Source organism: Chelon labrosus (genome assembly GCF_963514085.1).
Source record: "Chelon labrosus genome assembly, chromosome: 21".
Taxonomy (NCBI): Eukaryota; Metazoa; Chordata; class Actinopteri; order Mugiliformes; family Mugilidae; genus Chelon; species Chelon labrosus.
The window spans coordinates 19464967-19482028 of NC_140354.1; the positions used below are offsets into that span (position 1 = coordinate 19464967).

The 17062-nt window shown below is 44.3% G+C and overlaps 2 protein-coding genes across 2 annotated transcripts; both read left to right on the forward strand.

Moving 5' to 3' along the window:
• Nucleotides 1-4514: 4514 nt before the first annotated feature.
• Nucleotides 4515-6838, forward strand: fmc1 (formation of mitochondrial complex V assembly factor 1 homolog). Its single transcript, XM_084571427.1, has 2 exons — nucleotides 4515-4707; nucleotides 6335-6838. Exons 1-2 carry the CDS (start codon nucleotides 4579-4581, stop codon nucleotides 6536-6538), a joined length of 333 nt encoding a protein of 110 aa, XP_084427553.1. The 5' UTR covers nucleotides 4515-4578; the 3' UTR covers nucleotides 6539-6838.
• A 1527-nt stretch (nucleotides 6839-8365) lies between these two features.
• LOC311507213 (heme-binding protein 1-like) lies at nucleotides 8366-16354 on the forward strand (the record flags this gene model as incomplete). Its single annotated transcript, XM_084571475.1, has 4 exons — nucleotides 8366-8443; nucleotides 14108-14246; nucleotides 15920-16100; nucleotides 16177-16354. The coding sequence occupies 4 exons, from the start codon at nucleotides 8366-8368 to the stop codon at nucleotides 16352-16354; spliced, it is 576 nt and encodes a 191-aa protein (XP_084427601.1).
• Between the last annotated feature and the right edge of the window lie 708 nt (nucleotides 16355-17062).

Genomic DNA, 17062 nt, shown 5'->3' on the forward strand with positions numbered 1-17062 from the left:
ATATTACTTTTGATTTTGGTGGCGGGGACGGGGAGGAAGGGGCGGAGGAGGAGGGGGGGCACGTAATTGCAAGAACCACGGCTATTTTCATCGGCTAATTGACCGGGATGCTGCTTGAGTCTGTTAATCCGCGATTGTGAAATCCCATTAAGATTAAAAAAAAAAAAAAAAAAAAAAAAAAGGGAAAAAGACAGAAATATTGAAATCGGCTTCAGTCCATTTAAAAAAAAAAGAGAGAAAAAAAAAGAGGAAAGTCCAGAATTTAGAGTTTTTTTTCTGATAATTGTTAATTAGATTTATTGGGATTCTAATCCAGGATTTAAAGGGTAATTCCACAGGAAAACATCTATATCCAGAGTCCTTTAAAAGTCCCGCTTCCCGTTATCTTCGTGCAGATGAAGAGGAGCGGGGCATTACGTCCCCTCTTCTCTTCTCTCTTCTTCAGGAGAAAAAAAAATAATAAAATAAACGACGTAAAATGGACGAGGAAGAGGAGTTGTGTGAAGTCTCTTCGCTTTGCTGCGAAATCTACCGCCGAGCCTCCTCTGGAGCACACACACACACAGCAGATGAACCAGTTACTTTGCAGAAAGCTTAACGCCTTTTTTTTTTTTTTTTGGAGCCTTCTAGGTTTTAAAATCGAAATGCATGAAGAACCTGCACTCCACCCCCTCCCATCTCTCTCTTTTTTTTTGTATTTAGTCACCGCTGACGGACTGCAAATTCAAAATCACCCGAGATGCAAAGTTAAAAAGACAAAAAAACAGAAAAAGGAGCGAGCCGTCTCCGGTGCGAGCGGGTTAACGACCCGTGAGTGGTGGGACATGAGTATTTTTTAATGGAGGAAAAGGAAAATGGGATGAATCAATGAGTGAATCAGTTCAGATGTGGTGGTGGGAGGGGAGTGGAAGCAATGTAGAGATGCAGAGAGAAAGAAAGAAAGAAAGAGAGAGGTGGTGAAAGTATGAGGTGAAAAAAAATCCTCTGGATCAGAAATTTTCTTTTTCCCCTTTAGTCCATTCTCTTTGAGTGCTTGTGTGTGTCTGACTGCAGGAGAGTCAGATCAGAAAGAGACGGAAAGAGAGAGAGAGAGAGAGAGAGAGAGGAAAAGAGGGCAGCAAAAAAAAAAAAAAGAAGGAGTGTATAAACACAGATGACACCCGGACAGAAAAAGGGGACGAGCGCCCCGGCTCTGAAACGCGCTCGCCGCGAAATCGGGCCTTTTCGGTTTTGACCTTCACCTGAACGCACCTCGGCGTGCTAAACTCACCCACCTCCCTCCCCTCCCGCTCCCCCCTCCCTCCTTCCTTCCTTCCCGTGCAGGACAGAAACAAAAAGAAGGCGTGAGGACAAAAAGGACAAAAAAAAGAGATGCTTTAATGGAGAGGACTTTTACAGACTCGCTCGAGAGACGTGGCTCCGTGGCGGCGACGGGAGAAGAAGGTGCTTGCTCGATGAGTCACTGTGTGTGTGTGTGTGTGTGTGTGTTGGGATGGGGGGGTCTTTGGTTGAAGTAAGTCAGAAAACACAAATGGAAGGAGGAGAGTAATGTAAGGAGGACATGGCACGAGGCGAAGAATCAGCTGAGGGCCGGATGGGACGGGAGCCACCAAAAGCTAGATTGTAGGCCAGTGTGTGTGTGTGTGTGTCGAGGTGTGTGTGCAACCAAGAAACACCAAAACACAAAAGACTTTTGAGACAGACACTAAACACTAAGCAGACCTACCTATGGTCAGAATTAAGAATCGGCCCAAAGCGATGCATAGGACGGCGGGAGGAAAAAAGAGAAGGGGGAGTAAATCAAAAAATAAAAATAGGTGCAAAAGTGAAAAAAGCAAGAAGCCGATTAAAAAGCCTCTAAGAGTGAGAGTATTAAAAGAGCGGTAGAGTCGGAGGAAGAAAAAAAAGTAAAGAGAAAGTTACCGAGTGTGGAGGGGGGAGGAGGAGGGAGGGAGGGAGGGATGGAGGAAGAGGAGGGAGGCGGCGAAGGGAGGAGGGAGCGTGGGCTGCACGGGAGGGAAAGAAAAGGGCTGGAAGTGATGGCAACGGGAGAGAGGAAGAATGAATGGAAGGAGAGAGGAGGGGAAATAATAAGAAAAAAGAAAAAAGCAGAGGGGCAAAATAAGAAAAGAGGGAAAAAATAAATAAAAAAAGAAAAATCCCCCTCCTCTTTCTCTTTTTCTCCGTCTCTCTGCCTCTCTCTCTCTCTCTCCCTCCCTCCGTGTGTCTGGGCTCATAAATGGAGGAAATTGTTGACCAGGTAGATGGCGAAATAGATGAGGAGGCAGAGGACGGAGAGAGCGAGCAGATGAAACGGCAGAGCGCCTCCCAGCAGCGCGATGAGGAAGAAGAAGAACAAAAAACGAAAGATAAAAGCGAATACTCCAGCGGCCTCCGTCGTCTCCAGTCTGAGCGTGGAAGGGGGGATCGGCTGCTGCCAGTTGTTCCCCTTCCCCGGCTGCCTTCTGCTTTCTGCTGTCTCCCCTCCCAAAAAACACTTCCCATCCAGATGACAAAAAAAAAGAAGAAGAAGAAGAAGAAGAAGAAGCAGGCACAGGCGTCCTCTCCTCTCTCTCTCTCTTTCTGTCTCTCTCCCTCTTTACCTCTGTCTCTCTTTTTTTCTTTCTCAACTCTGCTCGGGTACGGCGCCACGCCACTCACACAGGTTGGACATTGTTGCCGTGGCACCAACGCTGCTGCTCAGTGGGAGGAAGAAGAAGAAGAAGAAGAAGAAGAAGAAAAAAAAAAAGGCATTTGGGGGGCTGCTGCTAGTCAAGCACTGCCTACCTCTATGAGGAGAGGATACTGAGCTGGAATTGCTCTGTCTCCCCTCTCCCGCCCATCCCTGCGAAAAAAGATGGGAGGAAGGGAGGTGGGCCCACTCGCTGCATTAGTATTCATTGAAAGAGTGTGAGAGAGAGAGAGAGAGGAGAGGAGAGAGAGAGGGAGGGAGGTGGAGGAAGAGGAGGAGGTGGAGGAGGAGGAGGAGGAGGAGAGCCTTCCAACAAATGTCTAGGAACCAGACGGGTGCATGAAACTGATAAGAGGCTGGCTCCCCCTAGAGTCCGTCATCAATAGGCTCAATTAACTGGAAACACTCATGTCTGGAGACTTCACTTCCAAATTTGCGACCTGCCACTCAAAAAGAAAAAAAAGATTCAGATCAGCCTTACATGTGCTGAAATTAGAAAACCTGAGCTTCTCTTCTACTCTCTCTCTCTCTATTCTGCAGGGATTTATCATTATTATTTCCATCCACTCTCTTTATCAGTCCGTGTTTAGTGGCACATACTGTAGGCTACGACAAACTCCCATCTGTTGCCATGGCGATAAATGGCCCGATCCCGAGTTAAGAATCGCAGCCAGCGGCGCACACAATTAAGCAGCCGTCGTATCTCCACATGAATCACGGCTCTGGTTTTTTATTTGTCTTACAGTGTTCCTGTCAAATTAAAAGAGCCGATTTATTTATAAATTTTGTAAAAATATATATATATATATATAGTAGGTATTGAGGTTTCTTGAAGCTCAGCGCTACGGCAACAGTCGACGCCATTCTGGCCTCGCCTGACTCCACCCACCTCCTCAGCTTATTCGAAAAAAGGGGTGGGGCTTGAGCGGACTCAGAAAAGGCCACGCCCTCATTTATTAATAAGTTGATTGTCGTGAACGGAGACATTAGCTACCAAAGACTAAAGACTAAAGACACTACTAAAGTACTAAAGACGGTACTAAAGAAAATGGTGTCTGTTTATTTCTGCTGTAAAGTTGAACGTTTAAACATGGACATGGTATTTTTGAGGCTAATACTTTCGCACACTTGTTTGTTTCATTCTCCTCAGGCACTTTTAGTTTTGCAACCTAATTATCAAACACAACAATATTTTATTTACACCGTCATGCGGGGTGGAGTTTTGATTTTGTGTAACACAGCTGAACATGCTAACAAAACAAAATTGCAAATGATATTACAAACAAATTACCTTACAATGAAGCTGACGGCTCAAATGTGATGTATCTCGAGGCCGAGCTTTGGAGGATCCATCCAAACAGGCAGCGCTGCAGCAGCTCTGTAATGCTTTCCACAGACTTTGCCCGACCTTGTACCTGAGTTTCAAACATCTGCAAAAACACAATATGGACGGTTGCTCTTTTTCTTGCATATCTTTGCACGTGTGAGCAAAGAATTCAGTGGAGCAATCGTTTAAAAGCCTTAACTGCACTTTAATGGAGATGAAAGCCTCCATTGTTTACTTATCAATGTGTTAAATGTGAATCAGTGACATTCTCTTTGAATTTCTGAAAACAGAACTACAACCACTGACTGGTTAACACAGCTGTACTGGAGGAGGTTGAGTATAGAGGCGAAAATAGCTTCATATGCCTTCAATTTAATTTCAATCCCAGTTACCTTCAGCTGTTGCAGGAAACGCCACAAGGGAAGAAGCAGCACACGTGAGAATGTGTGGCACCTACCGCCCCCTTGTGGTGGCTGATGCCCGCTGCTACATATCGACTGTGCGGGGTTCGATTGAGAACCCCTGGCTCCGTATCGCACCATAACAACAGAGCTCAGAGATGGCGGCGCTATCGTCACCTCTGCGAGTCTGTCGAGGGATTCTGAAAGAGTTACGCTACATTCAGGGACCGAGTTACAAACAGTCTCTGGCCTACAGCTATGTCATGGACCAGTTTCGCAAGAATAAGGCGAGTTTCCTCCTGACTCTCGGCGCCGAGGCTAGCTAAGTTGCTAAGTTGCTAACTTCAGTTGCAAACAGCATGGGGATGGCGCGGCTAACGGCTAGCTACAAACTCGGAATAATGTGACCGTTAGCCTGGCATTAAGAGGAATTATTTAACCTCTGGTCGTTTTCAAACAGTGTAATTGACTGAAAACGTTATTGTCCCTGTTAGGTTGTTGTTGCCAATTTAACAGAAATGAATAAAAGTTCAAAGCAAGGTGACTGCAGAAGGGCATGCTAACGGTAGCTAGCAGCTAATATTAGCATAACTCAACGGTAGATTGAGCTAATTGTATACGCTAGGATGGGGTCGTCTTAAAAACCGTTAATGTGAAACAAAACTTATCAGTTTATTAATGCTACTTATTATAATCACACATCCTCAGATGAAATAAATACTAAAATATATGTAATATTAATTATTTCTTTTAAAAAAAACTCACTAAATGGTAAATGTTCACATAATCTGTGTTCATCCGCGATGCTAACTAGATCCCAGTGGCTATATTTTAGCATATTAATGTGTTTATCCTTTACAAATACATATATATAAACAAATCTATAATAAATGCTGCTTATAAAGAAAAAAAAGTTTACATAAACAAGCTCTACTCTTGCTCTACTACTACTACTACTAGTACCACCACTCTTTCATTACAGTTGTGGCTTTAAACAGTATATGTATGCCTCCAACATGTCCAAGTGCTTGGCTAGCTATCCAGATAGGCTTAAAGCTTGCATCATTAACGCTTGGGAGAACATGGAGTAGCAGGGTGATTGAATACATGTGCAATCACTGGAGCAAAACAGCTGCGAGGACCTTGTCAGTTTGTGTTTGTCCCAGGTTGGAGGAGATCCCGAGGCGTTAATAATAATGTATATTTGAGGATCTTTAGGGACAGGGCTGAGTGTTTACTGTCCGTGTTGGCGTTAAAGTTGGTGAAGGGAGAAAGAAAAAAGAAAGCTTGAGATTAAAGCACGTTTGTTTACGTTCTGGTGTGAAACTGGAGTTAGTTGCCTTGTTTACTTTTGTGAATGCTAGCATTTCACTAATAGTCAGAATAAAAATGCCACGTGTAAGGGCCTCATTCAGGACAGACTGGTCCTGATTTGATCTGGTTGGAATAAAAACATGGAGGTAGAAGAGCAACCAGTTCTTGAATCAAGTGTTTGAGAAGATGAACCAAGCTGGAATCCATGTGGACAGCAACGTTGGAGACGTGGAGACATCTTGGTTTATCTTAGAAATAGGAGAAAAAACATTGTTGCATGATGTAACAAAACTGCAGAATACCCTTTTAAAAAGAATAAAATACAAATAGGGTACAACATGCACTCACAAACTAGTACAGGTTAATTGTTACTGAGTATAGAGGGAGTAAATGGCTTTAGGAAAAGAAATCTATTCAGTGTGCAGTCAGTAAAGTTTAAAAAAACAAACTTCTTGCAGACCAGAACCATAAAGGGGAACTTCTGCTTTGTGCTCATTCCTGGTTGTCCAGCAGCTTCTTCCCAAGCACATACCTCTGTTTCTTTTTCCTTTATGGTGTGGTAATGCTTTCTTTTTTTTTTTTTACCCCCACCTCTCACAGGTAACGGGAGAAAGGTACTGCCGCGCCCAGCAGGAGGCGCACCACGCCTCGCACGCCTACCTGTGTCTCCTGGCGTCCACCAGGAACCACCTGGTCCTGCACAACCTGTACCACGGGAAAGGAGAGCGCAGCCCGGAGCAAGTGGCTGGCCTGGTGGGGCTCAGGTTGCCCACTCAGCCGGGAGGCAAAGGCTGGGAGAAATGAGGAAACGAGTGGGGGTCCGCAAAAACAAACTGTGTGGGTGACTCATCTGGCTTCTTAAAATAAATTAAACCGCAAAGGTTTCTGACGGGAGCACGACGGGAGATTGTGCCACGGTGGACTGATGTCGGGGGAACTTCTGCTTGTGTTGGAGGAAATGTGACTGTACTGTGAAACGTTGTGATGGATAATCTGTTGTTAATGTGGTTTACTCCACTAATTATTGTTTATGTTTCCTGACTGCTTAAAGGCAACAATTCAAAAGGACTGTAAGTACATCTGCCATTAAAATATATATATCTATCATTGTTACACCTTGTTTTATTTCTGAAGCATTCACAGATTAAATCCTCTCTCTGGTAAAAAGGGGGTCACAAATGTTCGGTGCTGTCCCTTTAAGGAGATGTGCCTCACACTTAGTAATCACATGATGGTCACAACTGTTTGTGCAGCTGTTTTGTGACATTATTTCTGTCCTTCTATATTTTAATATATCTTGTTTGAATAATTTATTGCGTCCACCACATTTAAACCCACGTACGACACAACTTCCCTGTCAACTCATCGGTATCTAGAAGTCGCCGCCGCCGGCCTAGTTCCTAAAGCGAGGGTCGAGGGCAGCATATGGCAGCCTGCAGGCGTGTCATGCATCGTTTGCAGACGCTGCAGCATTATTTACTAGTAAAATAATAATAATAAAAAAAGAACTGGAAGTTAAACGGTGGCCGCAAAGAACCCCCAGAGTGTGGTAAACTGTAATTTTAAATTTCATTACTTTTGTCCAGAGGCAGCAGTGTGCATGGCTAGCTTTAATGTGTCCGCTGCTCGGTTTTTTTCCCCTCACTAAATCTACCCTCCCTCTTCCCTCTTTTCCTCTCCAGCGGTGACTAACATCGCCTTTAGAGTGAATTTAAATAGACTAACCCTAAAGCAAACCAACTCACGGTGACACCGGGTGGAGGGGGGGAGGGAGGAGGTAAGACGTGCACCCGTGTGCTGCCCCCCAAACGAACACCCAGGAAACAAAAATCCAATGAATACTGACAAACCAGTGGCTTGTGTCAAAATGTATACAGCACAAAAAAAATCAGCATGTAGATGTGCTTCCCTGCACCCCTCTGCGTTGTGCCTGCTGGACGAGGCAGACATGACAAACAGGATGAGAGAGGAATCCCAACAAAAGCAAGAGTGGCACCAAAGGTTACTTGGTCAGATCTGGAGGAGGTGACTCCCTGCAGACTGAAGCGCTGCCGGGGAGATTGTTATGCAAGCAGTTTTGCATGCATGTCAGCCAAACCTGGACAGAATCTGGAGCTAATAAGCATAAGGATGACTCCTCGTGTGTGTGGGGAGCTGAGGTGAACTCTGCTGAGAGAGAGAGAGGAGGTGATATAAGTGAGCAAAGAGCTGGTTAGAAGAGCGGAGGAAGAGAGGAGGGCGGAGACACTCCATCCGTCAGAGTGAGAGGCTGCTTTGGTCATTCCTTGGTTTGACAAAAAAGAAGGGGGGGGTGAGGAGTCCTCATTTTTAACATCTGCTCCCGAAAAGAAAAAAAAGGATAACAGCAGAGGAGCTCACTGCACTGGACTAAAAAAAAAGTGTGCGCAGGAGAATTTGGATCATCTGGCTTTTGCTGCGTCTTGCTGATCGAGATTATATATATTTTTAATTCTCCAAGAGTTGTGCATTGGAGGAAAAAGAAAAAGGGGGCTGCCAGGAGGTGAGAGAGAGAGCAAGTTGTTTGCAACAAGTAAGAGGAGGAAAGAGGAGGACGAAGCGCAGGAGCGGAGAGAGAGAGAGACAGAGGAGAGGTGACCCGGCCGAAGCGACATGTTTGGCATGATCAAGAATTCGCTCCTCGGAAGCACCGAGGAGACCGAATATAAACTGCTCAGCACCGAGACGAAGGTAAGAGACGGAGACACATCCATGGCTCTGACACCTTATTCCCTCAGCTTCTGCCATTTGCGCGTCTTTCTGCGGCTTTTCTCTCTTGCGCATCTGCGATTACGCACGGATGAATCTCGCAGCTCTCCAACGACGCGCTGTTTTCCCATCGCGTTAATATCTCATGCAGAAATCTAATTAGGGAACTTTTTTTCATTTTGTTTTTTTTAATTTCATGTGACCTATCAGGATGCCCGCTGACCCACTAGTGTTCGGTCCAAGTGGAAAAACCAACAAGGCGTTAATAAAACGGTGACGCGTAACCTTAAAGAACAACACCTCCGCATTAGACTAAAGGGCAGAGGTCGCTCCGGTTGTTGTGGGTCACCGTGGACGCGCGCGCGCGCATGTGTGAGCGCGCTAATTGACCCCTGCCGTGGAAGAGGAGGCTGATCAGTCGTGTTTGCGGTTGACCCGTGAGCTCGGATATGGATTGCCTGTGCACTCCGATACACGGAGGAGCACCGCTGGTGACACAGAAAACTGAGCCGCGGAGGAGGAGGAAGGGCACGACCTCTCCGTGTCAGCCCCACTCACACATGCACACAAACTTTCCACTGACACAATGCATCCACTAGCCCCTAACCCAGTAAAAAGGGGCCCACAATGACAACACGGCCCTATAATCTGCAGAAGTTTGGCCCCTGTAACAACAAGGACACAAACTCCAAATAATCTCTTCCAAAGGATGCTCCATTGACATCTTACTCCAACTAGTGTCTAATTACAACCTTTACCCTAAAATCAGGTCTTAACAGGTTTTAATAATCACAAAGTGATACAGTGTTGGTACAATCTTGGATTTAGCCACAGTCAGGGCAATAAACACTAAGAGTTTTGTGTCTTCGGTCATAATTTTTCCAGAAAATAACTGGAAATCGAGAGGTAATCGAATCAAAAGTGGAGCACATGGAGTAAATGTGGGCACTACACTATTCCCAATATGCATCAGGTAAACTACTGGGTTATATAATTATTATAGGCTAGTTCAGTCCGTTGGCAACGTAGGTTCACACCAGTTCAGTTCAATTGTTGCGTTCACACCAGCCCAAACAATTCAGATTCAGATTCAGATTCAGAAAACTTTATTTGTCCCCGGGGGCCAATTTAAGGCACAAGTGAGCAGCTTAACGTGCAAGTACAGACAACAAACAAACCAACATGATGGATAAACACTAGGTGTAATTGTAACCTCTATCCTAAAATCAAGTCTTCACAGGTTCTTAACCCTCGATAAGTTTCGGCATCCACGAAAATGACCCCTCACAAACTTGTGTTTCTGTCTTTGAAAGGGCGTTCCATTGACCCCAAACTGTAATCTCTACTCCAAAACCAAGTCCTAACAACTCCTCAAAAAAGTTGAAAGAATAGCGTCCCGACAACAAAACGGCGCCACAACGTTAGCATTCTCGGCCTCCACATCTTCATAAAAACAAGAGCACGTACACAAACTTGTGTTTCTGTCTTTGACAGGACGTTTCGTTGACACAATGCACACATTAGCCCCTCTACCTTAACCATAATCTATTAGTTCCCTTCACCTTAAAACCGGGACTTAACACGTTTTGCCACATATTCTTTGTAAGAGGGTTGTTTTCCTCCGAGCCAGCAGGGGGCAGCGAAATGTCATGCAGTGGTTGAATGTCATGCGGGCGAAGGTGGCTACAGGTGTTTAAATTTGGGTTAATTATGTGTTTGTTTGCTGTAGAGGAAGGAGCCTAACAGTTTTCGACTATGCTCGAGTTTATTTTTTGAACTACTTGTTTTCATTATAACCAAAGGCACCGTCATGAGAAATAAAAGGACAATTTAAGTAAATCACGGAAAACGGACTATTGGTTTATTTGTTTCTTTTAAACTGAGTACACGTCTTAACAGCTTCAAGCCCACTATCAGCCGGTAGCGGCTAAGTATAGGACTAGCCACTACAAGTTTAAACCTTCAAAAGGTTAAGGGGCCCAGAAAAAATGGCGCCGCAACGTTTGTAGTCCCGCAAACGTTTACCCCCCAGGACGTTCCATTGACACAATTATAACCTAACTGTAATCTGCACCCTAAATCCAAGTCTCAACAGGTTTCAACCCTCAAAATGTTGTTGGGCCCAACAAGTTTTGTATTCCGCATGAGTTTGGCCCCTTACAGTCTGATAAAAAACAAGACCACACACCAACCAACCACCCAGACCTTGGTACGTTTGTGTGTACATACTTCATTAGAGTCTATTTAACTTGTGTTTAATGCAGTCACACTTTGGGAAAAAATAAACAGCCTCCTGCCTGACAGCTATTTCCAGGTCCTTCTCTCATGCCCCGTTAATCCAACTGTAAATGTGCACACAGCCGTACATAGTTGTGGTTGGCACGTGCTGCTCTGAAAGCGCCTTTGTGCGTTTGTCTCGTGAACTATTGAAAAAGGGGAGACAAAAGCAGACGGAGACAAAAGAGGACTTCCTGCCCGGGTGACCCCGACATGCAGGGAATCAAATGACACATTTACCCTATACACAAACCAAACAGAAACATTTGGAGCGTGCCACTGGCGCCGACCGATCGTTCATACCAATGATCCAAATGCAATATCCGAGATCGCGACAGTGGCTGCCCCGTTAAGTAAACAGTCTTTTAAGAGTCAAAGGTGGAGGCTGATTAAATCTCGACGGTTGTTTAAAAAGCAGGTGCTGAAATCAGAGCTGGCCACATGATCTGCAGGGAGCGCCGGCCCGACTCTGACACCCAACACTCTTAATTAAAACTGACACAGAATCCAGAGGAGCTGCCCGGCAGGACGACAGCGATATGTAGAGTACAGTAGGTGAAACTTGGTTTGGAGGTTCGCTGCTCAACACAGAATATTCAAAAGATAATGATAATGCTCTTCTGTTCAGTCACGAAGTAATTATACTGCATGAGCACGAGGCGGCAATTAAACGCGCACCATCAGACATGAGATAGACTAATTAATTGCACTATCAGAAAGTCAGGCCCCCTCCACCCGTACACCACATTAACGGCGCTCCCACTGACAAGACATAAAGAGCAAAGAGCCTTGTAATTACCAGGCAGGAGCTCGGGTACCTGTCACGAGTTAAAGCTTCGTGACAACGCAGTGTTATCTTTGTACATGTTGAGGACTGAATGTGGGTGAGTTATGTAATAAATGATAACAAAGGACGCAGAAACTGGAGGACATTTTGGCGCCATGAGATTTGAAAGTGGACCAAGAATTCAATCGGCAAGAAAATATTCGCATGATATTTTTTAGATTTTAATATTCCTTCAGGGCAGAGAGAAAAAAATTAAGAAGCCCACACAGAAAAGAGAATATGCGTCAGAAACTGTCCTCACTTTTGTATCAGCCAGGAGTTGGGCGGAGTCAAGCACGGCCAAGATGGCAGCGCCCCGGAGACGCCACGCTGAGCTTCGAAACTGCTCTTCAGGAAACCCGTGTGCGACGTCTCGTGATATTACTGCATCAGCATCCGACAGATCTCACTCTGAAACCTCGAGAATATACATTTGTGAACTGTGCTAAGCTGAAGAAGTATTGGTCTTGGCGCCTAACCCTAACCCATGCATCAAGAATATGGCACAATGTGTGTCAATGAAGAGAATAACATACATAATGGTGAGAAAAGCGGGATTGTGCAGTGGCAGCGTGGAAGGGGGTGACTCCAGGACGCTGGAATTCACTGTTAAGCCTTCTTGAGAAACATCGGTGAAGGGAGGTGCCCACTTAAAAACCCCAATGACATGTTGCATACTGCCATTGGCTAGGCCAAGTACACTATATTGCCAAAAGTATTCACTCAGCCATTCAAATAATTGAATTCAGGTGTTCCAATCACTTCCATGGACGCAGGTGTATAAAATCAAGCACCTAGACGTGCAGACTGCTTCTACAAACATTTGTGAAAGAATGGGTCGCTCTCAGGAGTTCAGGGAATTCCAGCGTGGTACCGAGATAGGATGCCACCTGTGCAACAAGTCCAGTCATGAAATTTCCTCGCTGCCAAATATTCCACAGTCAACCGTCAGTGGGATTATAACAAAGTGGAAGCGACAGCAACTCAGCCACAAAGTGGAAGGCTATGTAAAATGACAGAATGACAAATGTTGCCAACTTTCTGCAGTTCCACTAGTGGCCACTTGGGGCTCCATAAACAAGTCAATCCTCAAAAGACACTTTTGATCTCTGTAGCTTATTTAACCATTCATGACAACCTAACGGTGGTGATTTTTCAACTTCGGCTTCTTCAGCTTCAACGTATGCATGTTAAAGGGTACAAGTGATGCCCTCACAGGTTTCTAGCCTCCCATCTCAGACACTATTGAATTAGCCAAGAGCCAGGCGCTGCCAAGATGGCGACGACCGAAGACGCCACAATGAGCTTCAAAAATGCTCTTCTGGAATTCGTGTTCAAAACCTGGCTCTGTTAGCTTCCTACTTAAAAATAAGATGTAAGATTCTCATAATTTGATAAAGGGCATGAGTCAATCGCTACAGACCTCCAAACTTCATGTGGCCTTCAGATTAGCTCAAGAACAATGTGTAGAGACCTTCAGGGAATGGGTTTCCATGGCCGAGCAGCTGCATCCAAGCCTCCAACCAAGTGCAATGCAAAGCATCAGATGCAGTGGTGTAAAGCACGCCGCCGCTGGACTCTAGAGCAGTGGAGACGCGTTCTCTGGAGTTACGAATCACGCTTCTCCATCTGGCAATCTGATGGATGAATCTGGGTTTGGCGGTTGCCAGGAGAACAGTACTTGTCTGACTGCATTGTGCCAAGTGTGCAGTTTGGTGGAGGGGGGGATTATAGTGCAGGGCTTGGTGCCTTAGTTCCAGTGAAAGGAACTCTGAATGCAGGAAAGAGACTATGTTGTTCAGCATCATGCTGAAAATAGCGTAACTAAATAATACAGTGTCATCTGCAAAATGATGCATTTTACGTTTTACAGCGAGACTGCCGTTATGCGGTTAAATTCCTGTGCACAAACCTGTTGCACAACCGCACACAGATCCATGTGTTGTAAAACAGCACACAATATAATCGTGTTTCATTCTAAAAACCTGCATCACGGTCTCTGCAGCGATCCTTCAAAACCAATTAAAGTTACAGCTCTGCAGCACAGCTGAACGACCGTGCTCCACATTAACCCCACTTAATCATATTCAATGCAAAACTGTTGCATCATGTTGACATTGTGTGTCTGTGGGTGGGGGTAGAGCTGTGTGTGTGTGTGTTTTTTTTTTTTTGCCCTATGCGCCGTTATACAAGACCGTGCATCTCTCGCCCATTATTCTACATAAGCCAACTGAACCCTGTAGAGCAGAAGAAGAAATTAATTCAAATCAGCGTGAATATATTTCATCTGTAGCTTCCCACTTTGCACATGACCACATGTGTGCAGTCACACGCGCAAACACACACACAAACACACACTGAACCCTTCAAGTGTAAACCTCTCCAGTTCAAGGCTTTCATCCTTTCAGAACAGATTGTCAACATCAGTGTGTCAGAGGTGAATCACGTCTTAAATAAACCTCCCATTTCCAGAAAAAGAAGCAACAGTGTGTAGCAGGGGTCAGCTGATCCCTATGATTTCTCTCTCTCTCTCTCTAATCTAGGACGGCGTTAGCTTTGAGGTCCGACGGTACGACGCTGCCAAATATGCTGTCGTCTCCTCCGAGGGGCGAGCCTTTGACCAAGTGATGGGGGAGCTGGTGAGGAAGTTGCTCATGTACATCGGTGGGAGTAATGAACAAGGTACTCGTCCCCTGGGATCAGACAACATGCTCACGATTTATTATTAAATTTGACCAAGCAGAACGTGGACGTGACAAAAACTGCAGTTCCTCTAGTGGCCACTTGAGGCTCCAGAAACAAGTCAATTCACAAAAGACACTTTTGATCTCTGTAGCTTATTTCACAATTCATGACAACTTAACGGTGGTGATTTTTTAAATATAATTCAACTGTTTATATTATATTAAAGCTAAAGGGTGCATGTGATGCCCTCACAGGTTGCTAGCTTCCCATCTCGCACACCATTGAATTAGCCAAGGGTCAGGCATTGCCAAGATGGCGACGACCAGAGACACCACATTGAGCTTCAGAAATGCTCTTCAGGAATTCGTGCTCAAAACCTGGCTCTGTTAGCTTCCTACTTAAAAAGAAGATGTAAGATTCTCATAATTTGATAAAGGGCAGATGATATTACTGCATCTTCATCCATGAAATCTCACTCTGGGACCAGAGGAACATAAATTTGCGAACATTGCTATGCTGCAAGCAAGAAAAGTCAGGCACCTACAGTAACAGACATACTGTATTAAAAACTGGGGAAACGTGAACAAATATGGAAGCAATTTTATCAATTTATTAAAAGGGCTGATACAGGGAAGCTCCTACAAGAAGAAAATGTGGCTAGGTTACCTTTAATTAAACTAAAAAGTCAGTGTGAAAGGCTGTGCTTCATATTTTTATTTGCCAAGGGTACCTGCAAACTTTACTTTACTAATATTGCCATGTGTTTTATTTATTTTACTTCATATAATGTACAGTATATAAATATATATACAGAAGAATACTATATTTGTTAAAATGAATGTAAATTAATGAATGTTTTCAGTAATCCTAAAATCATCAATCCAAGGTCACATGTCACATGACAAGTTAGTCTTCATTTTTTCAATTAGTTATTTAGGTTATCTGATCTAATAATTATTATTTTTTTCACAATGTTTTTCTAGATGCTAACTGAATCCAGGTGTTTGTGGCTCACAGTGCAATTTTAACCCAAGCTATGATCTTTTCCTAAACCTAACCAAGTATTTTTGTTGCCTGATCAAACAAAACTGCAATTTTAAACCAAAAAATTAAAAATCAAAATAATATAAATTGATTTAACACCAGTCCCCTGAACAAGAGTCATGTATTTGATCTAGACTTCCACCACAGTTTCCTGAATATGTGAACCTTGTCACTTTTTCTACTACATCACCTGAAAGCTCTTCTGCTCGAGCGGATCATCGAAGGATTTGGGTGTAAATAGCTGCCTTTGACCATTTCCACCCAAATAAACGACAGGTCCAACCAGTCTGATAAAAGCCCCAAATCTGAACAATTAATCACTATGGGATTAATTTAAGCCTCTAATTTTCAACCCTCATTTTGAATGAACAAAATATTTATTGGTCAATGCCTGAGTGCTGAATCATCCTGTAATTTACTGTTAGAGGTGTGATTTGCATAACCTGTTTTTTAGTACTAGTGGATGAACACTATTTGCATAAAGGTATTATGTACTGAGCAAAGTAAAAAAAACGCACGAGTCCTGACCTTTAGATTTGGGTACTTTTGCTTTAGGCAATTTTCTCCTCTATGTTCCTGCTTTTTAAAACACACTTTCTGTCTGTCTGACGCTTTATCCTCTAAAGGCGAGGCCATGGGTACAGCAGCTCCCCTCATCATCACGGTGTACCCTCGGAACGACGGCGTGCTGTCCCGCCGTTTGGTGGTCGCCATCCGCGTTCCCTCCGCCTACCAGCAAAGCCCCCCGAATCCCACCGACAGTGCCGTCAAGATTGAAGAGCGGCCTGGCATGACAGTCTATGCTCTGTACGTATTCTTTTAAATATTCTAGTTGGTAAAGAATCAATTTTCCCATCTTTTTTTTTTCTTTTTTAATTCACAGGCAGTTTGGAGGCTTCGCGGGGGAGACCGAGTACCGAGCAGAGGCCTTGCGTTTGACGCGGACCCTCGGTGAGACGGCCCCCTTTCAGCGCAAGCAGTACTTCTGCTGTAGCTACGACCCGCCACTCAAGCCTTACGGACGCAGAAACGAGGTGTGGTTTCTACAGGAGGAGCCGTAGGAGATCTTCATGTGGTCAAATCTAATGCTGAAGTCTCATTTCAACCTTAATTAACTCAAGATACGTAGGTGTTCAAGCAACGGGACGAAATTAAGAATCAGTGGAGTAGCATTCTGTCCTTTCAAGACCAAACTTCCTAGATTTGATCCCTAATTTAAGCTCATAAAGGTATTACTGCCACGCCAGAAAAATAAGAACAGATCATAACAACATACTTTTGTGTTTTCTGCATTATATTGTTTTCAGTCCAGATGATGGCTAAGGAGTGGTTTTGAAGCTCGGTGTGGTGTTTGTGGCAGTCGCCATCTTGGTAGTCCATTTACTTCACCTAAAATCTAACATGTGCGAAAGGAGCTAAGGCTGGTGGGTGACAGTTATTCATAACTTTAAGCCTTGATATGACTTAATCAGTCTTATTTATGGTGTAAAGTTTGGCATTTTAATATGGAGGTCTATGGAGATGGCCTGGAAACCTGACAAACTTTCCCAATCACACGTTTTTTTGTCGCGGAAAGTTGGTCTGTAGTCTCCGGTTATGCTCCAGCAAAGATCTGATGGACCAATCAAATCCTTTGGGCTGTCTTTATGAAGAGATGGAGTTTAGTTTGTTTACAGCTAAATGGTTCTGATTGGTTGCAGGACTATCCAATGGCATGCAGAGGTCATTTTTTTTCACGCCACAGAATAAAATCCAAATGGCACTGCTAC